The 22,828-nt window shown below is 31.9% G+C and overlaps 2 protein-coding genes across 3 annotated transcripts in view; one reads left to right on the forward strand and one right to left on the reverse strand.

Moving 5' to 3' along the window:
* Nucleotides 1–979: 979 nt before the first annotated feature.
* LOC139516051 (tubulin-specific chaperone E-like) lies at nt 980–14,414 on the reverse strand. The gene is made up of 14 exons (XM_071305862.1): nt 14,282–14,414; nt 12,144–12,254; nt 11,087–11,171; nt 10,100–10,300; nt 8,930–9,121; nt 8,314–8,416; nt 7,832–8,001; nt 7,246–7,375; nt 6,043–6,192; nt 5,096–5,249; nt 4,702–4,767; nt 2,777–2,836; nt 2,386–2,477; nt 980–1,939 (listed from the first exon to the last, which is right to left on the reverse strand). Coding segments are annotated over exons 1-14 (1,608 nt in total). The 5' UTR covers nt 14,283–14,414; the 3' UTR covers nt 980–1,846.
* Nucleotides 14,415–14,461: 47 nt separating this feature from the next.
* Nucleotides 14,462–22,828, forward strand: part of LOC139516052 (apoptosis-resistant E3 ubiquitin protein ligase 1-like) — a 29,328-nt gene continuing 20,961 nt past the window's right edge. The window contains exons 1-3 of one of the 2 annotated variants that reach the window (XM_071305863.1): nt 14,462–14,821; nt 16,548–16,722; nt 17,840–18,075. In XM_071305863.1, the coding sequence (XP_071161964.1) occupies nt 14,533–14,821; nt 16,548–16,722; nt 17,840–18,075 (700 nt within the window). In that variant the 5' untranslated portion in view covers nt 14,462–14,532. The remainder of the gene's footprint in view (nt 14,822–16,547; nt 16,723–17,839; nt 18,076–22,828) is intronic. The other variant, XM_071305864.1, reaches the window with a different exon arrangement.

A 22,828-nucleotide genomic window follows, 5' to 3' on the forward strand; every position in this document is an offset into this window, starting at 1 on the left:
CTTTTATGGTCATAAACCTTGTGTTTAAATTTCATAGATTTCTATTTACTTATACTAAAGTTATTGTACGAAAACCAAGAATAATGCTTATTTGGGCCCTTAATTCCTAAACTGTTGGAACCAAAACTCCCAAAATCAATCCCAACCTTCCTTTTGTGGTCATAGACCTTGTGTCAAAATTTCATAGATTTCTATTCACTTAAACTAACGCTATAGTGCGAAAACCAAGAAAATGCTTATTTGGGCCCTTTTTGGCCCCTTATTCCTAAAATGTTGGGACCAAAACTCCCAAAATCAATCCCAACCTTCCTTTTGTGGTCATAAACCTTGTGTTAAAATTTCATTGATTTCTATTCATTTTTACTAAAGTTAGAGTGCGAAAACTAAAAGTATTCGGACGACGACGACGACGCAGACGACGACGCCAACGTGATAGCAATATACGACCAAAAAATTAAAATTTTTGCGGATGTATAAATCTTAACTTTTTTTTCAAGTAGTCACTGAACCATGAAAATGAGGTCAAGGACATTGGTCATGTGACTGACGGAAACTTCATAACATGAGGCATTTGTATACAAAATATGAAGCATGCAGGTATTACACCTTCTAAATTATAAAGCTTTTAAGAAGTAAGCTAACACCACCGCCGTAGAAGCCACCAGATCACTATCCCTATGTCAAGCTTTCTGCGACAAAAGTCGCAGGCTCAACAAAAAATTTTAACTTTTTTTCAAGTAGTCACTGAACCATGAAAATGAGGTCAAGGTCAATGGACATACAACAAATGGAAAATTCATAACATGAGACATCTATTTACAAAGTATGAAGCATTCAGGTCTTCCATCTTCTAAAATATAAATCTTAAAAGAAGTAAGTTAACGCTGCTGCCGCCAGTCCACTATCGCTATTTCCTAGCCATATGGACTTAAGGAAAAAACTTAATATGTAATGGCAAATTAATAAATAAACACAATTGTTAAGAAGGTAAAAGTCTTTATGCTTTATAGGAGTACAAATAACTTAACAATATAAATAATATTAAGTTCATTTTTGATAAACATTTCCATGGCGCTTACAACATTTCTGTGTAAAATAACATTCTTGCTTCTTTATTTCTAGCATTAAAATGATAAATGAATGAACGAGATAAAGCATGGATTTAACAATGTCACTTAATTAAGTACATAGAACTGGATACCATTTCTATTTCTGAAAATCAGAAGTAATTAAAAAACCCTGCAACAGTTAACATCAAACTTTAAAAAAAAGTGTGCATTAAAAACCTAAAGTTCTTGCATTCTCACTTATAAAAAAAACCCTGTGTGCATTAAAAACCTGAAGTCCTTTGGTTTAGTGTTAAAATGTCATATTGAAAAACAACATAAAAATAGAAGAAGAAAAAATAAATTGAGAGTTCAATTATTTAGTCAAACAATATCACTGTTGCTAGGTTATCTTATTTGATTCTAATACTAAAAGCACTCTTTGTTTTATCAACACTAAGGAACATCTCGCACTTGCTGTCTTCTGTGTGTGTTGGATGCCTTGACACTTCTTGTTATTTTGAAAATGAAGAACAGCAATAAAAGCACTTATCTTGCTGTGTGCTAATTGTCTCATAAATGGTGTGTTATTATCTTCAGTATATTCACACCATATCTACATGATTTACTACCCAAATGTTCTGTTAATTTAATCATACAAATTCATTTATTTAATTTGAAAATTCTTATTTGCAACTTCTAGCTAATTAAAAATGTTAACAATTTGAAGACAATTTTCAATAGCAAAAGTCAAATGTATGAAAATATATGAGGGGCTAAGTTGTTGAAGGATTCTGGATTCACCATCTGACTAGGATTTCATCATCATTTTCCACAGAATAAAAAGATATTTGTCTTAAATCATTGTCGAAAGGAATTTCTTGATCAGGCATCTAAAATGTAAAATAAATCAATGTTATAGGAAAATGTTTAACTGAATTTACAATGCAATACATTTTGTACTAAGTTACCAAAATAAATTAAATCATTGAGGAATCTGACTATTAACAATTTTTCCTTTGATGAAAGTTATTTGGCATAGTAACATATTTTTGCACACACACAAATATCATTTAAACCAAAACATGTATCCCATCCCGTTATTCTTATAGTTTATTGAAGCACCAAATGTTCATGTTCCTGTGTCATTTCAGGATTTTCTTTGTTGGATGTTTTTGGTTGTATCTTGCATTGTTGTTTTCTAATTCCTTTGAAGATTTAGTGGTAAAAGCAGATCTTTGATTGTCTCATGTCTTTATCATTTGATTCAGTTTTCATTGCAGATACTGTTGTGAACTTAATGAATGGAAATTTATAGCTGTCATTTATTTTTCCCTACCTTTTTGCTAATATATGACAATGTAACTTCATCAGCACCAACTTTGTACAACCTCTGTATTAAGGTTTTTACCTTCTGTATCACCATGGTAACTGTAATCATATTAAAATATAATTTAACATTGCTTTGACAGAATAGGATGCTGGGTTTAATTTAGCTCCATTTTTAAAAGAAAAATCTCTAATGATACTTTTTCTTTTCAATTCCATGTATTTATAAATACTAAATTACCTTTTCTTAAGAATACATAAGAATTTTTTTCAAATGTCAAAAACAAAAGATGGTTTATTCTACTTTCCATACAAAAATTTGTCATAAACTCACATTCAAATAAAATGCATGTACTTCCAAACATTACACACTATAGAAAAGTAACAAAATATATAAATACCTGGTAACTTTTTGGTTATAACTCTTTGGTCAGGTTGGTCAGGATTTCTTATTTTGACAGCTGTTGAGTGTTAAGAATAAAAAATAAAGCTCTAGTATATTCAGTATACAAAGTAAACCAGATGCTCCGCAGGGCGCAGCTTTATACGACAGCAGAGGTCGAACCCTGAACGGTTGGGGCTAGTATGGACACAACATTCAAACTTGATACAGCTCTGAATTTGGATTGTGATTAAATAGTTGACACAGCATAGGTTTCTGACACAGAATGAATGTGGTCTAATGAACTTAAAATGTTTTTTTTTTGCTTTTGAGCAATTCAGTATGCTATTGAATATTAATCCTTTGATATTTGAAGAAATTTTTTTTTTCCTTTCTGAAATCTGAAATAAGAAAAACTGAACCCCACTAATTTTTTTCACCTCCCCCTTTCCCTTATTCCAAAAATGATCTCAATTCAAATTTCTTATGGAGTTTTCAACAATAACTACTCATTTAAATACATCATAAAATATACCAGGTGCTCCGCAGGGCGCAGCTATATACGACCCCAGTGGTCGAATCCTGAACAGCTGGGGCAAATATGGTCACAATATTCAAGCTTGATACTGTCTGAATTTGGATTGTGATAATTTTTTTTACATAATATGAGTTTTTGTCACAAAATAATGTGGTCAAAGATCTTACAAATCTATTGCACAATACTGTGCAATTGAATATTTCTTCTTGAAACTTTTCAAAATTTGAAATTTGAAAAATTTTGAAAAAAAAGGAATCCCTTAAAAAAATGGTAAACAAACCCCCCCCCCCCACTTTTTGAAACCCTCATTGGAGCAATAACCCTTAAACTCAATCCCATGTTTTCTTTTGTAGTATTGAACCTTGTAGTACAATTTCAGAGAGATCCATACACTTAAACACAAGTTATCATCATGATTGTTTAGAAACTAGAAACATGCTTCTTTTTGGCCCTTTTTAGGCCCCTAAATCTAACATATTTCCGGCAATTAACCCAAAACTTTATCCCAGCCTCCTCTTTGTTATATGGTACATTGTGGTACAATTTCAGAGAGATCCATACAATTACACACAAGTTATTGTCTGGAAACTAGAAAAAAATGCTTGTTTTGGCCCCTTTTTGGCCCTTAATTCCTAAACTTTGGCCCCATATCCCTGAAAATGAATCCAAACCTTCTACTTGTGGTTTTAAACATTGCGATATAATTTCAGAGCAATTCAAATACTTGTACACAAGTTATTATCCTGAACTAGAAAAATGCTTGTTTTGGGCCCCTTTTTGGCCCTTAATTCCTATAAAGTTGGGACCATCATCCCCAAAATTAATCCCAACCTTCATGTTGTGGTATTGAACCTTCTGAAAAAATTTCATAAAGATCTATTCACTTAAACTAAAGTTATTATCCGGAAACCAATGTGTCTTCGGACGACGACACAGACGACGACATCATACCATTATACGATCCCAAAATTTTTTTGAAGTCTTTTCAAAAGAAAGAACATAATATTCATGACTTTTGAGTCATAAATCCATTATATTTGGACTTTTCCAATTATTTCTTATCATGAAATTCCTTTCTCATTATATATATATTTTTTTTATATCCTTCTAATGTGTAAATATTCAAATGGAAGATATTCTTTTCAAAAATTGACAGAAAAAAGAATATATAGTTGATAATAAAATTGATTGCCTTAAGATGTCAGATAAAAATTAATATTTTTTTTTTAATTTTTTTCTGATCTATGATCAAACTCAAACCACTTGCACTTGATACAAGCAAGCAACCATGAAACCACACCAGTAGAATATGAGTACAAAAAATGTACTATTATTCATGACTTCATGCTAAGTCTTAATCAAAATAGTATGCATAGGAAATCCACAATTATAACTAAAGAGGATACAAATGAGGTTGTCTTTCAGGGTTTTTGATTTCTGTTCCATTTCTGAAGTTTCTGGAGCACCATACTCTAAAAAATAAAATTTACAAATAGTAACCAATATTTATTTTTTCAATGAATTCACACAATGAGTGCTTGTTAAAATGTATTTTTTTCTCTTATAAATTCAATACCTTAAAACTTTTCATTACCACTAAACATATTTTATTAACAAATGAAAATCTAACAAACATTTACATGAAAAAGGTGCTGTGATTCAGATGAAAACAGGAAAAAACTCTATTCCTTTACTTTGGGTTTGTTAATTGGATTTATTTTGTGTCATGAATTAAAACACGAAGCCACCCCATCTTTTCAATTTAATGAGATTGAGTAATGAGATGAAATAGAACCATACTTTTAAGGAATTGTTTGAAGCGTGGATGTTCTTGAAGGAATTCTGCACTTGTTTGGTCTTTGTCTTTCTCCTGGTGACCACCTGCCTTTAACCAATGTGGACCAAATCTTTTTAAGTAGTCTATTTCAGCACCTTTTCTCTCATCCTCAAATACCTGCAATAGATGTGAACCCTAGGATTGTAGTATATTGCACTGTTTTCACTTATTCAGTCAATGACTAGGGCAAGGAAGGGTTTGAATATATTCATTAATTTGGTTCAATCTTGCTACAATGAACCGACAACATTTCCATCTGATAGGAGCAGTGTAGAACATGCAATTCAGTGCAACTTTTTGCTCTATGTTAGAGACTACATGAAGAAATTAAGAACAGCACTACAAAGCATAGCTAGCTTCTTTGCTTTCAGTTTTATCATGTGCATGTAAGTAGTTTGTTATAAAACTAGTTAAATCTAGCCACGGATTAGAATAAATATGTATTTACCAGGGAACTTGTTAAACTTGCAATGAGCTGTGTTTGAGTGTATCTATGTCACATCTGCACACAATTTTGAGTTAAATAAATGATGTAGGAGGAAACCTCCTTGTTGAGTGTGGATATGGTGACTCTAAATTTTGAAAAAAAATATTATCTGTGAACTAACATCTAAGAATTTGTTTACTCATCATCGTCTTATGATTGTGGATTCATTATTTTCCTTGATACCAATTTTTGTGGATAAAGGAAAAATTGTACATGTATAACGGGTATCTTTGATATCTGTTTTTGTGGTTATGATAAGGTCTGCATACAACCATATAGACAATTTTTACTTTGTTGAACTTATAACTTAGTGGTTGATTTGTACCCATGAAATCCCTGAAAATTGGTATCCCATGAAAAATACTGATGCCAAAGTATAACTTATACATGTATAACCAAATTGTGACACAAAGGATGCTTTACCTCAGTTCTATTGCACATTTTCAGGGTAGATATCTTCGCCACTAGCATCTGTCTAACTGTTTCTGGTGTAGCTAAGTCCATTATAGGATTGTGTACAATTCTTATTTCTCCTAGCTGTTGCAACTTATTCAATTCATTTATACTCTTCCACTGAAAATAATTAAAAATCTTCATGACAATCTTATGATACTGAAGTAATACCTGATATAAAATTAATGAGATCAAATATGATGTCCAATGAGACAACTATGCACCAAAGTTCAAATGAAGTGGAAGTAGATATTATGCCTCATGGTGTACTGGGGTACTTTAGGGTGTTAAAATATCCATATCTACGGATATGAACGTAGATAATGAATTTATCCCCGGTCTTAGTCCGAATCGGGCGAGTTTTATGGAAATTCCGATACAAAGTGTAACGTGAAAACAACGTTTTTTTCATTATCTAAAAAAGTTTTATTGAAATTTGGAATTTTTTATATTCTTTACGGGGTGTAGGGTACTACCTTTGGTAGAACCCTACAGTTAGTCAATATAAGACGTTTTTAATACGGAGACAGAGAAACTGGATTGAGTCAAATTTGGCGCTCAATATTGTGAGAGTTATGCCATAGATGGTGTGACGTCAACGTGGGTCATTTGCATAGCTATGTCAGTAGTCCCATTCCTTGAAAATGTGGCAGTCAAGTGAAGCATTTAATGAAATGAGTGTAAATGATCGCCATACTAGGACAAAATCGGTAATGAATTAAATATTTAATTACAAACATTATGGATAATCTACAGAATTCAATATTTCACAAGGAGCAATCATGGAACTAAAGAAAACTTGCGTGAAGTTCCCCAGGAAAATGGTTAGCAACGTCCGGGGATATGGGTTAGCAACACCCAGGGGCTATGGGTTTTGTAACGACGTGCGTTAGCCAATCAAAATCCTAGATATATACTAAGCCGGGGATAAAGAAATTATAGCCTACAACAATGAGAAAGAAAGGGATCCTTTGCTCACATAATTATGTAATCAAAATACTTAAGATAGTATTTATAACCCCAATTTTCCTTTTATCTCATTTATGCATTATCTTTAAATCATCTTAATCATATTTTTCAATCCTTTCAAATATGGTTAACAAAAATTTCATAATCAATCTTCTAAAATTACTTCAACTAAGGGACGTAACTTGTGAAATGTTGATTACAAACCTCTGATATTTTGTTGTAATTAACTGAGAGAGACTTCAAACAAGGGAAACAACTGGTAGTATCTCCCGGAGGTACATCAGGGAAATAAACATTTTCTATTTTGTTGTCATTAAGTATCAATGTATCCAACCTGTTGCGAAATTAAAAAAAATAAACAATTCAAATATTTGTAAAAGATAACCATTGCTGTTAGTGTAAACATGGTAAATAAACTAATTGTAAGCTTAACATGTATCTAACTTTGTTTACATGCAAAATTGCATCCCCAGCTTAATAAATCAAATTTCTATAAATTCATGAATGTGACAGAGATAAATAGATGGACGTACAGCAGTAAATATGTGCGATTAATGACACAGTTATTACATCTGAAAATTATTGGACAACGTTTTGATTTATCAAATAAATAAATATTGTAGACTTGACAAAAACTTTTTAAAAGTGCAGTTTACTATTCAGTACAAGCCTTTGGTCAGTATAGAAAATTTAATGAACATTTTATTTTCTAAAACCAATGGGACACCAAACTATCAAACATAACTTGTTCCATAGTGGACCATACAAGAATTAAAGTTGGACCATTTACCTAGATAAGCCAGCTAGTTGTAGTACATTGTCCCAAGATGGCACTTTATTGGACTCTAGATTGAGCAGTGTAAGCTGTTCCAAAGAACTCGGAAGACACAACTTTTCCACAGAATTAAAACAACAGTGTAACTGTTTCAGTGCTGGAAACATCTTACAAGTCTGTAAAATCTGAAAAGAATGATTACAAAATGTAAAAGTATGACCATTAAAACTCAACCAAGGGCCAAGGGTGAAGAATATATCCTTTAACCTTTAAACCTTTGTTATTCTCATTCATTTTTTTTCTTTGTTATGAAATAACATACAAATTATCAGTAAATAAAATAGAGAATGAAAGTTAACCAACAGGAGTTAATATTTGTTTTCTCTCCCATTTTTGCTCACAATTATTGTCCTACCCCACCACTTTAATATATTATTGATTCCACAAAATCTCCATTTCTTGTGAAGTTTCTTAATCTGTATGTGCTAAGTAAGTACCTGTTTCCAAGTATAGTGCATTCTGTTGATATATAGGATTTCAACTGTACTAAAGCAAGGCATATCCTCATCTGCTCCAGGTATAATTGGTAGTACATTGTCACTGAAATAAAAATATTGATTGATAAAAAATTTCAATATAATATGTAAAAATGTACAAGAAATGTAGGCTAATTTAGTGTGATAAATATTTGTATTTTCAGGATGTAACTAATTTTACTGGATAAGATCATCAGGTTAACCAATTATTGCCTAATCATTTCTATTTTAAATACAAAACTGTGTTTTTGATGAAAGATTCACTTCCACCTGTGGTTGTTTCTGTAATATATGGCCTTTTTTGTTTTAATCTTGTCTTATTTCCATTTCAATATTTTGTACATTAACTAGGCCATTAGTTTTCTGGTTTGAGTTGTTTTACATTTGTCATTTGGAGCCTTTTATAGCTGACTATGCGGTTTGGGCTTTGCTTTGTGTTGAAGGCAGTATGGTGACCTATAGTGGTTAATTTCTGTGTCAATTGGTTTCTTGTAAAGAGTTCTCATGGGCAATCAACCACATCTCTTGATTTATTTATTCTCAAAGTTTCTTTGCTGTATTATAACAAAACACTTACCTAACATTTAGTGATTTGAGCTTAGGAAGACATTCAGTAATCTGTGATACACACAACCAAGACGATACTAGTGTTGCTGATATATCTAACTCCTCTATATTAGGAGTATGCTGTCGTAGCTCACTGCCATGTGATCCTACCCCATATACAGACATACCACGTAATACAACCTCCTGAAGCTGATCAAGCTTGCTGCAAGTTGAAGAAGATTACAGTGAAACAAATGACTTGGTTGAGGTGAGACAACAATTGCATATTTCGTGTTCATCAAATACTTGCTTACAGTGAAGTAGTATATCAAAGTTATACATCGAACAATTAGTATCAAGTACAAATTTGACAGAGCACATATGATGAGGTCAGTAAAACCTAGTTTAACTTTGTTTCAGTTTGGATATTGCAGGATTTGAGATTTGATTTTTTAACATATAATTGAAAGGTCCATTTATTCAACTTCCCATCATTAAAAAAAGATTATTGCATTCCAAATGGTACCTCTCTTCTAATAAACAAGAATTTCCATCCTCTGATTAATATCAAGTCAAAATAAAAAGTGGAGAATACCAATACAAGTGCTGTTCCCTGATAAACATTTTCTTGGTTACTTTAAATATTACAGGAAAATATTGAATAATATATATAATGAGTACAATTGTATTGTATAAAGTTGGTGATTTTTCTTATCATTACATGTAGATATTGGTTTGATACATGGACTTGCATGAGATTGAATTGTTATCTTGTATTAGTTTTATACATAAAACCGTTGTATAGTACACGAGATTTTGTCTCATATTGGTTTAATGTGAGACAGTTGTTTAATATGGATTGTGAATGAGATTGCTATCAAATATTTGTTTTTACATTCAACTGTTGTATTATTATAGATTATCGTTGATCATCTCAACGAGATTGATTTTCTGGCTTGAGCCGGTATGGCGAAAGTGAGAAAAGCCATCGAGCTGAGATGACCAATGATAATCTGTTTATCGCTATTTTACCAATGACAACATTGTTAATGTCATTGACAAGGGGCATGTGCACCCTTATTTTCTTGTAATAATTTTTCTCTACTGTACTAAGAAAGGAAATTATCATTCAGTTAGATCAAAGGAAAATTTGGTAAAATAGCAATAATATTGATTATTCTCTAGCATATGAAATAAATACCTTTGCTTTTTGTTGACTTTTTCAGCTCCAACCATTTCCACTTTCGTTTGTTTCTTATGTCCATCAACAACAAACAAGTCCTCTATAATGACCCCAGCATGTGCTTCATTGGTCTTGCCATATCTATCATTAATGGCTAAGAAACAACTGTAACCTCCATCAACCTTCTTGGGTCTGATGAAAGAACCACCAGTACTACTACTGTAATTGTGAATGATAAAATTAATGCTATAATATTCGTTTAGAAAATTCAATTCTCATACTAAATTGTAAGAGAAAAAGTTAAAAATATCAAAAAGTAGAATATGGATTGAATTGTACTAGCAGAGAAGTTTTAAATAATAAATAAACTTTTGGTTCCTATATAACAAAAGTCATTAGAATTAAGGACAGGGGGTTATTCATAAATTTATTTAATCTGCTATTTTATGATTTATTTTTCTGTATACATTTGTACCTTAAGGAAGTTTGTTACTCATTTTCAAAATAACAAGCTTTTTATAACACAAAGTATTTATTGATAGGGGATTAATAAAGGAACCAAAAGAGCAAAAATAAAAAATAGGTCAATGTGCTTGTTTTTGAGATATAAGCCTTCCAAATAACAATGATTTTATAAGAATTTTACAGATGGCTTATAATGATACATGTAAAAGATTTATAATAAGAATTTTTTTTTTCAAGGCATTCAAATAGATAAAACCAGAGGATTCTGAAAATGTGACAAAAATTCCAAAACATGACAAGCAAACTTCCTTAATTGCACTTTTTGTGTTAGATTTCACATATATGCTAATTTGGTTAAATGACAATAAATATTGGAAATTTAGATTGCTGTAAATGTTCATTTTTAATTTGCTCCCACTGAACTGTGAAGGACAACTTTCAAATTGGTCAATTAGATCTCATTTTCTATTTTTGTGTGTAAATCAAAAAGATTATGAAACTGAGGAATACAGTTTTAATAAAAGAGCAAAAGTAGCTTACCTGGTGTGAAAATATTGTTTCCCTTTGTAACTACCATCATGTTTTCCACGAGATGGATCGTCCCACTCAACACCATACCATGAACCTGTTTAGAATAATCAATATATAGTAATAATTATATTTTCTAAATATAAACACTACTTTACATTGTACATTCTTGGCATGTAGCTTGGCTCAAAGGAAATTGCAAGTTCTAACAGCAGTAATTAGAGGTTATTAATTCTTCCAAATACAGCAATGCAGATACATAGTATATACTATATTGGAAATGTACATTTGCTCATGTGATATCGATGAATTATTCTATTATCACATTGCATTTTATGACAAATCAATGAGATGGAAACAGGAAGTCATAATAATAAAAGATTTATATGCAAAAGGCTACATGTATGATACCAAAATTCAATACATTTATTTCAACTGCAAATGAGTGTAAAGTTTAATCAGCAACTGCAAACAAGTGCAAAGTTAAATCATTTGACGTCAGTAAGAAAAACTAAAAAATTCTATAAGCTTTTTGTGCTGTTCTATCATATATATTCCGGTCCCAAAATGAAAATGTCCTATCAAAATTGATTTGACATTCAATGTACATGTACAAAATAAGATTTATCTTACTAGCTATGTTTTGAAACTAAATATATTTGAACCTGACGCAATTTTTTTTTATTCAAGTGACAACATAACAAAATTCAATATTAACCTTCCCAATGACTAAATCAGAAAAAAAACCAGTCATAGTAAATCTTAGTGTTTTTGTAATTTGTAGATAACAGGGTTTTAGAAACTTGTTATGACTCTGGATCAAACTTTATTAGATTGTATACAGGTTGACAAATGTTTTAAAATGTTTAAGTCCATATGACCTCTTGGTGCCTCGTCTAGTTTTATTTTGTTGCAACAACAAATGGAAGTTTGTAAGGACCTTGACTGGCTATACAGCCCTTGCACGGTCGGGCTTTTGTGGCAAAAATGCTGTCTCATTGATTTATACCGTATATCTCCCTTTCCTCATACTACTACTCTCATATAATAGTGTAAATAAAAACCTTACCAGTTGTATCAGGTAAAGTGCCAATAAACTTGACTGAGCCTTTAAATCCCTCATGGTCTACTCTGTGATAAAGACCAATGACTGAGCCGTCATTGCGTACTACATCACGCACTGAGAATAAAAAACAGAATTTTTTGAATGCACACAAACTTGATTGCATGATTTATACATTATAATAAATAGAGATATCAGACAGTAAAAAAAATTGCATCATACAAGCATCACTTGTCACTTTTATTTCATTTCAAAACACAAGTTGATTTTTCATGTTCTTTGTTCTTGTCAAAAAATGTTTAAAAATGTTCTGATCTATTTTTCAAAGCGAGTTGGCTTTTATTTTGATTTTTTGAAATAAATACACATGAAAGAAATGAAGTCTATACATATAACAAGGCTCACTTTAGAAAAAACTAAAGTATATACATATAACAAGGCTCACTTTAGAAAAAAATAAAGTATATACATACATGTATAACAAGGCTCACTTTAGAATGTTAGAAAAAAATAAAAAAATGTTCCTTAAAATATCAGGGGGACTCTGGGGTGTAGAAATATTTGTTGTGAGCACCTGTTCCGGTACAAATTATCCATTTCATTTTAGATGTGCAATGATCTACCTCTGTTTCAAAATGGTTTCACTTCTGCAGAGTTAAAAATATAAAAATATAAAAATGACACAACCCAATTCTCTCTCAAAGTCCAGATGAAAGTGGCTTCAGCTTATGGAGTCGTAGGAAGGGGCCACAGATAAAAACTTAAACAGCCTTTCATAAGGGTAGGAATGCCCTTTATCATCAGGTGTCAAATGGTCGTTTATGGATACCTTTAGCAGCATATTAGTTCATATTGAATAAAATTTTACCATTATTTGTCAGAGGTTTAAATTAATTATCGTTACCATGATGTTTGAAATATATTTAACATGATTAAAGTGAATATTTATCAAAATCAGAAGATTTTTTTGACATCTTAAAGAAAGCATACATTTAATCATCATGCATCAAAACTAATAATTTTGCAAGTTTTTTTTATCGTTATTTGTCATGAAAGTACCTCCATTACGACCCCTTTCAAGATGTCATTATTATTTGGACTTGAACAGTACCATACAGATCCTTTATATACCCATAACTTACAAAAATATAAGAGCCAGAGTTCGCGAAAATGGTCGGTCCTGTCGGTCCTATCGGTCAAAATGAGGCTTGGACCAGTATATTGAAAGCTAGTGTCGGTCCCGATGACCGATGTAAAAACGGCCGTTGCAGTGCCTTTTTTGTTTACATCGGTCTTCAGATGTACCTGCTGCTAATTTCTGGTACTGGTTTCCTGTTATAAACAAACTGAAACCTATGGAAACCAAAGTGCCGATCTACACGTGGCCTGCTAAATTCGTTCATGGCAAACAATCGGCGATTGAAATCTTAGATGGAGATAACAAATATCGAGAAAATTATTCAGATGATGAAATGGATAGTGAAAATGACTTTAATTAAGAACAATCAGAAGATTAGAACTGGTCCTTCATTATTAATTTGTCCGTGGCTGTGAAAAATAAAAGTAATAATAATAAAGTTACTTTTGGATAAAATATGTTATTATTTTTATTTTAGGATCAAATTGACACGAGTTTTTTAGGACTGACAAATAATTTTGCTTTGTCGGCCCCATGACCGACGGGTCAAAACAATTTTCGTGAACTCTGAAGAGCGGACGTAAAATAGGTGCCTAATTGACTTTTGCTATAGGTACTGAATGGACTAGGCGACGATTTGACTTGATTTTCACACCCTTGAATGATGTCACTTTTTTTGTCAGTCATATATCATTGTATATAATTTATGAAAATTTAGTTGTTTTTCCTGGGAACGAAATATAACCACAATGTATGAAAGTTTTACAGAAAAACAGATAACATATTAATAAATTTGAAATAAAACCACACTCAATCGATTAAGACGATTTAGACGGAAACTAGATCAAAACAACATAGGAAAGGTGCCCGCTTATCATCGATTTTATCATTAAAAACTTTTCTTTCTTCAGACAAACATTTCTATATACCAATATTGAATGCTGTTGACGTGAAAAGGGTATTCTTTTCTTTTAATTTTGACTAAATTCATGAAAAATATACTAACTCTTGTTTGTGTTGTTGGTTAGCAATGGAAAATTGTCTTCTGTAATGTCTTCAAAGCGCTTATTATAAGTGATTGCATATCCCTAATATTAAACGTCCAAAAGATGCATAATAAGCTAAAAATAACTTTTGTTATTGAGTTAAGCGTGCGCTTTTTTAATACTAATTTCGCACTGTGTAGATGGCTACAATTCTACATTGATTATTTATTTTGACAGAATGAAAGTAAAGTAAAGTCACTCAACTTCAAGGATGTGGCCATTGTGGGTTAAAGAAAAGGCAGCAATGTCATTTAGGCTGTTTTATTTGACGATTGTGAATATTTATTCTTTTCCAACACGCTTGAGAAGTTTAACTCATAAAGGAAAGATATGGTTAGCAATTACATGTACATGTCTTAGTGTTGTGGGAATAAATACTTGCATGTCTTATGTTTTGGATGGATTTGCAAGGACCGACACTTTATTTGAAGGACAGTCAATTAGTCTGTGGTTAAAAGAAAATAATCATCAAAATATAACACCAATATTTCAATCAACAGGTAAGATCATTCACAGTTAATGAGAAATACTGTGTGCGAACATAAAAGCCAAAAAGGGGGCGAAAAAGAATGGTATTAGGTCAGTTCGCACCCATAACATTTTTGCACCTTACACCTTCGCACCTCATGTTTAAACCCAATAAAAATGGTGCGAACGTGTAGGGTGTGAACTAGTCTGAGATTACTCTGACGTCAAACGGCTGTTTTGCCAAACAAGCTGGGGCCATGGGACATCAGAGCTCGTCCCATATCAAAAAGTGGATATTTGCCCACCCAAAATAGATGCGCTGCTTTGTCGCTATTGATGCCGACTGACGGCCTTGGAATTATATAAATCGGGCATCAATCTATTTATTTTTCATTTATCTCTTCATTTATGTAAGTTTCACCTATCTGCGAAACCTTTATTTTTCCATATTTTAACAGTTTTCACAGTGACCCATCGATTTCGGCATTTTGACTTTCACTTTCAAATGGACGTCAAGTTACGAGAGAGTTCGTGGTATCGAGACTCTAAATATGCAAATAATTATATTTTTTCACCTCCTTTATAGGAGATCGATGTTTAACATTTAGTAGCCAACCACGATTTTTCACCTCCTTTACAGGAGATCGGTATGAAGCATTTAGTTCCAACCACGTTACAGTCGGAAGCTCTCAGACATTTAGATAACTTGCATCGTAAATGAATGAGGTGTTACATTATGGTCATTTGCATAAATCATCACTGTTTTTTCGTGGTCACGTGATTATCTTTGAAAATGAAAGGCAAAATGCCGAAATCAATGGGTCACCGTGAAAACTGTTAAAATATGGAAAAATAAACGCATCTATTTTGGGTGGGCAAATATCCAATTTTTGATATGGGACGAGCTCTGATGTCCCACGGCCCCAGCTTGTCTGGCAAAACAGCCGTTGGACGTCAGAGTAATCTCGGACTAGGTGTGAACAGACTTTGGGTACGAACGTGTAGGTTGTGAAAGTGTAAGGCAAACGAACACTTTGGCTAGTTTTTTTTTTTTTATTGAATTTCCTATTTATTTTCAAATTCTAGTCACTTTGGAATCTGGTTAAATTTGAACCCAATGTAGTTATTTCTGCATTCATAATCATGATATATATGTATCATACATTTGTATAACTGAATGCACATTTTCCTGAAATTGCAATAATTTATCTTGCATTTTAGTCAATTTTTCAAAATTTACAATTATAAAACTTCACTCGATATTTTCTTAAGTTACAGTAATTACTTGTTCATGTACTAATTGCTAATGTTTCAATTTTATGTCATTTCCATGGAGATTATATGGTTTGGGCCCTCACTATGGGTCATAGACTTAACTTTTGCATAGTTTACAGTGTTAAAAGCTTGTGTTTAGGTCAGTTTAGATTGAAACACTTATGATAAATCAATGGTATTTGTAATGCGGTTGTACAATGTACATGTATAAGCATTGACATTCTTATTTCCATGGATTTTATGGGATGCAGCATGTTTAATCATGGTTCATTGACTTTAATGTCTTGCTAAACCATTCATTTTAATGACAAAAAGGTGTTCATACAATGTATTTTAAAGTATTGACATATACATGTATGTATTTTAATTTCAATATTCATGATATTTGGATTATATTATCAAAATATCTATACAAAAGGCAAATTTGCCAAAATATTTAACTGCTTCAACAGTTTATACTTATTTTTACATGCTCTATTTCAGGTAATGATAATGATGAATTGTCATCAGTAAACTTGGACTATTTTAACACATTAGAAACAATACCTCATGAAGTAAAAAGTAAGCTTAAAAAAGCCATTCAGTTTGCTCAAGAAATGAAGATACTTAACTTATGGCTGAATGTGGAATACAGTATTCCTGTATCTGTGATAGAAAGGTAATGCAATTCAGTAGCAGATTTTTTTTAAGGATTTAAGGAAAATAATGACTTGTTATTAAACTCAGATATGAGCTAAATAAATCTTCATTAGCAAGAAAAAGCATTTAATATGTCTAAAAAAAAAAGAGGATTTTTTTATTAAATTCTGTATTTCACTGATAAATGGACTCACTTTTTTTAGTCAACATTACACTTTTACACTGACAGCAGCAATCACAGGCAAGACACAGGGTTCCCCTGCACTCCTTATGATATTTTTTTTAACAAAACATCAGCATTCGCATTAGATAAAATTGTGCTCCTGTGCTTTTCATTTATCAAAAGGAAACTGAGAGAAGCTTTCAAGAAGAATGAACGTATCCATATCATCAATCTTAAAATAAAAGATAAACCCTAGATACAATTAAGCCTGCCATATGTGTTAAATTACTTCTAGAAATTGGCAATAAGGATCAATTGAGAACAAAACTTTAGGATATAGCTATGATTTCAGCTTCCCAATTGTGAACTTTTCATTTCTATGTAGTATGTAGCACCTTTCCAGCAGTGCCTGCATATAAGTATATATCTTCTAGTTGATACTATATGCCAGCGCTTAAATTTCCTATCATGATTTTCTTATAGACAGGAAGCTATATTTAATCATGTGCTCAAAATTTTAAAGTTTTAAACGTTTTACTTTGCCACCATGATGCGGTCAGCTATAATGGAAAATCTGTGTCACAGATGACCACAGTTATTTTCAAATTGTCGTAAGGACAATCCTGTCCACTTTTCCTGGATTGTAATTTAAAACATCAGGGAATGAAACTTATCAAAGATTTGGATTGAACTTGCATGAACAACAACAGGTGGCACATGTAGAGAAGGAACTGCTAAACTTTTGTGAGCACCTGATTTTTATCTCTTTTATAAGAGGTTCTTGTTGCTCAATCTTTAGTTGTCTATGTTTTTTATTCTTGTTTATCTTTTCATTTTTTGTAGTTTTTTCCAAATGGCATTGTCAGTTGCTTTTTTTTACTTGTGATATCCATCTATTTTTTACAATATATTGTGTAAATATATTTTTACATGTATTAACCTCTATTATAATAAAAGCTACAATTTATTACAGGTTGAATAATATGGGGATAAAGTCTGTATCTGCACTAAGCAAACTGTCTGAAAATAATCATGATGATGTTCAGACTATAGAAAAGATAGTTGATGGTGACATACCAGTTTATGCATATATGCTGAAAGCAATAAAGGCTGCAAAAACCATAAAAACTGATCTGCTGATGATAGACTATTACCAGTCTGCAAGGAAAACTCCAGGAAATTCTTTTGTTTTCAAAATACTCTTTTTGAGTAAGTACATTTTTTTTCATTTAACAGTTTGCATGTTTGTCTTTTCCATGTTTATCAACATAACTAATATTTGTGAATTTTTTACAACTAGTGGGGCTTTAAAGGGGCACTAGCTGTCAAACTCATGTTCACCGATTGCCATCAAATTCTCATATTTGATTGATAACAATGTAAAACAATTATCCAAACTATCAAAAGTCTAAAATAAACAATTAACAGGGAACGGGTATGAAAACAAGTAGCTTCGTTTACGTCTTGACAACGCCTATTATTGTATATATGACGTCAGAGAGTGAAATAACCAAGTTTATTTCACATGTGAAATTATTGGTTTTTATTTAATTGGGAAATCAATGAAATTCATTGCAACCAATGTAATAATGTTTTTTTAATTTATTTTGACAAAATTGAACCATACTGGCCTCTAAAAGTTGATTATTATTTCACTATTTCCATTTCATTTATGATTGAGCAAAAAAAATTTATAAATTAGATTTTTTATATAGCCCATTTCATTACTACAGTATCTTAAGTGTGCCTCAACCAAATATTATGAGACTTATACACAGCTGCTTATACACAATGCTTAGAAAGAAAACTGAAGAAATCCACAGTCTTCATTTTGAGACTTAATAAGTTTGGTACATCACTTATAATGTAACTTTTCTATTTTTAAACAGTCTAATTCTCCAAATGAAAGGGAGATAATATTTGGCATTTTTCTTTTTTTTTTCTTTTTACATCTGATGACTGTAAAGGCGTTCTGATGTATTGTTGCAAAAAGACATTTCTACCCATGTGGCTTTCGTTTTTGACTGATAACTGAATGCAAAATTCAAACGGGAAAACCAACGGTCTAATCTATATAAAAAAACAAACCCAGAGTATACTGATTGTTATCACCATGACCACTACAATATAAAAGTTATCACAGTCAGGTTGAATTCCCTGTCATCATCTGGTCTGTGCCTCGTTCCTCCATCATCCATTTCTCCGTCGTCTGTTCTTCCATCCGTTTTTGATGAAGTGAAAGTCCAATCAACTTAAAACGTAGTACAAATGTTCCCTATGATATGATATGATCTTTCTGATTTAAATGCCAAATTAGAGTTTTACCCCCAATTTCACAGTCCACTGGACATAGAAAATGATAGTATTAGTGGAGCATACTATGGACACGTTCTTGTTTTTTCTGAGACAAGTACTTGTGACCATCCATAAGAACTTTGCAGTCATCTGATGTTCAGTACTTTGGGATGAAATAAGGTTCAACTTTTTTTTTATTGAAAAGTAAACTATAATCTTTTTATACAACCGCAAAAATTAAATAAATTTTGGTTGTATATTGGTATCATGGCATTGTCGTGGTCAGTGTCGTCTGTAGACAGATGATTTCTAGATAATAACTTTAGTATTAGCAAATAGAAACCACTAAACAGAGTTTGGGATTGATTTTGGGGTTTTGGTGCCAACAGTTTAGAAATTAGGGGCCAAAAAGTTGCACAAATAAGCATTTTTCTTGGTTTTCACACAATAACTTTAGTATAAGTAAACAGAAATCTATAAAATTTAAAGACAAGGTTTATGAACACAAAAGGAAGGTTGGGGTTGATTTTTGGAGTTTTGGTCCCAACAGTTAGGGGCCAAAATTAAATTTTATTTGATTTGATCAAAAATTGGGGTTCTTTGCTATTCTGAAACTAAACATGTACTTAGATTAGTTATGGGCCCAGTTTTCAAGTGGGTCCAAATAGGGGTCAAAAATTAAATTTTGTTTGATTCCAACAAAAAATGAATATATGGGGTCTTAATTATGCTGAATCTAATCATGTATTTAGATTTTTGATATTTGGGCCCCTCTATCAAATTGGTCCACATTGAGTTTAAAGGGTCCAAAATCGAACTTTATTTGATTTCATCAAAAATTGAATTATTGGGGTTCTTTGATATCCTGAATCTAACCATGGATTTAGATTTTGGATATTGGACCATAATAGGTAAATGTCCAATTTAATTTTTTTAAGTTCTTAGACCACATTCATTCTGTGTCAGAAACCTATTCTGTGTCAACTATTTAATCACAATCCAAATTCAGAGCTGTATCAAGCTTGAATGTTGTGTCCATACTTGCCCCAACTGTTCAGGGTTTTGACCTCTGCTGTCGTATTAAGCTGCGCCCTGCCAAGCATCTGGTTAAAAGTTTTTTGCCCCTGCTGAAGTGGAGTGGGCATTAAGTTTTTCCCTTGTTCCTCCCAAAGTTTGTTTCTGTTCTCTAACTTTAGTTTGCCTCAACCAATGCAAATGTTATGAAACTTTTACCACATAACACAGATCAAGTTTGAATTTTGATGGTGACAATTAATAGTTCTAGAGTTCTCTAACTTTAGTTTGCCTCAACTAATTGTTATGAAACTTATGCACAATGCTTATCACCTCAAAATACAGATCAAGTTTGAATTTTAGTGGTGTCACTTTAACCTCTAGTTATTCCTTGTTTACAAATAGAAAAATTGCTGAATTTTAAATTTCTATCTTTAAATTAAGTTTGCCTCAACTAAATGTTACCCCAAAACTCAGATCAAGTACAAATTTGGATAGCATAACTTTTACTGTTCTTGAGTTATATTCCTTTATAACTTTACATGATATGCAAGCAGGGCATCATCCAAGGACACATTCAACATTCGCTTATTCTTTTTAATTACAGAGCTACTCTCTTAGATTGACTCTGTTTGTAGTCTATTAATTGATTCTGATGTATCTAGAAAGTTACTGACTTCTTCCAAAACTGTTTCATATTAATATAATTACATAAAATTGAGAAAGGAAATGGGGAATGTGTCAAAGCTACAACAACCGACCATAGAGCAGTCAACAGCCTTAGGCCACCAATGGGTCTTCAATGTAGCGAGAAACTCCCACACCCGGAGGCGTCCTTCAGCTTGCCCCTTAAAATATGTATACTAGTTCAGTGATAACGGACGTCATTCTAAACTCCGAATTATGCACAAGAAACTAAAATTAAAAATCATACAAGACTAACAAAGGCCAGAAGCTTCTGACTTGGGACAGGCACAAAATTGCGGCAGGGTTTAACATGTTTGTGAAATCTCAACCCTCCCTCTATACCTCTAGCCAATGTAGAAAAGTAAACGCATAACAATACGCACATTAAAATTCAGTTTAAGAGAAGTCCGAGTCCGATGTCAGAAGATGTAACAAAAGAAAATAAACAAATGACAATAATACATGAATAACAACAGACTACTAGCAGTTAACTGACATGCCAGCTCCAGACCTCAATTAAACTGATAGAAAGATTATGTCTTCATCATATGAATATCAGGCACAATCCCTCCCGTTAGGGGTTTAGTATCATACTATCATAAAATATATGAGAAGAACATAAACTGTGTCATGCCAACAACTGTTATTAAATAAATGTGTTTAGTTCCGGTGCAAAGACCCTATAAGTGAATCAATATTAAAGCCAAAATATACAATCTTTAATGACCTGACAACAGTATCGTAACTATATCCCTTCTTAATAAGTCTGTTAAAGGTTTTGTAAGCTTTTGAGGTGAATACTGACATTTTTGTGCTTTGTAAAGAATATTACCATAAAAGATTGGATGTGAAATACCTGAACGTATAAGATGTCTGCATGTTGAGTTATATTTGCGAATTGTTTCCTTATAATGATCATTAAATTTAGTAAATGCTTTGACTAGTTTGTGATATCGAAAACCCTGGTGTAATAATTTTCTGCTCAGTTTTTTTAGATGAGTGATATTCAGATATTGCCAAAAATTTAAAACCAAAGACAGAGTTCTGTCATTTCTTAATCAGGTTCTTGTAAAGAGGATTTTTACTAAAGAACAAAATAAAAGTCTACAGGAAAAAATACTGTATTTTTCATTGCAAACATATTCTACTTGTGGATTATTTATTGAAGGATGTACTTAGGTGAGGTTTTGAAATTTGTGTCAGATGTTTGGACTCCTTGGTGTTTTTCCATGCGATACAAGATAACATATTTTGCCTGGAAACACCTATTTATCTTTTGATATAAGACTTAATAACTCATAAAAGGTCATTTGACAAAATTTAAGCAGATTCTTAAGTTTCTTTCTTTTAATTTGAGACCCAAATAATAGCAATGCAAATATAAGGTAAAAATCCGAGTCAGCCTTTTCTCATCATTTTTTATAAATCAAATATCTCAAAAAGGAGCTCCATGACCTATCAATATTTTTAGCTTATTTTTATCCTTAACTAATACTCTTTCAGCTTATAGTATCAATTTTGCAATTTCACCTAAGATCACCTAAGTACATCCTTAAATCAAATTCATTGACTCTTATTGTATCATCAAAATATATTTTAATGCATGTGAATTGTTTATAAGTGCAATTAACTATTTTGTACTTTTGTGTTCTAATAGGAAGATAAAAATGGGGAAAATATGCAGGATATAATTATTAAGTAGGTACATGTATAAGGAAGCTAAACAAAAGAAACGCTGATTACTGCAAAAATCTTCCCTATTTTCTTTTTTGCTATGTATTTAAAAAGGCTTCTTTAGTCAAATGTTTTCAGTGAATTCTTATAGAAATCACCATTTGAATGCAGTTAAATGGTTTTATTTATTTTAAAGGAAGTCTCTAACATGGGTTTCAAATTCATTCACTTATGGCTAATCCTTAAGTGATTTTGTTTCTGATGTTGTCATAATACAGTATTACTCATGTAA

The sequence above is a fragment of the Mytilus edulis genome, chromosome 3 (genome assembly GCF_963676685.1).
Source record: "Mytilus edulis chromosome 3, xbMytEdul2.2, whole genome shotgun sequence".
In the NCBI taxonomy this organism is placed as follows: Eukaryota; Metazoa; Mollusca; class Bivalvia; order Mytilida; family Mytilidae; genus Mytilus; species Mytilus edulis.

What these genes read in the sequence shown, in the direction of transcription:
- LOC139516051 (XM_071305862.1), bottom strand. An exon ending in CCTGAAAGACAACCTCATTT is followed by an intron (nt 2,837 to 4,701) that starts GTATCCTCTTTA and finishes AACACTCAACAG; the next exon opens with CTGTCAAAATAAGAAATCCT. An exon ending in TGTCATATATTAGCAAAAAG is followed by an intron (nt 1,940 to 2,385) that starts GTAGGGAAAAAT and finishes TTTACATTTTAG; the next exon opens with ATGCCTGATCAAGAAATTCC.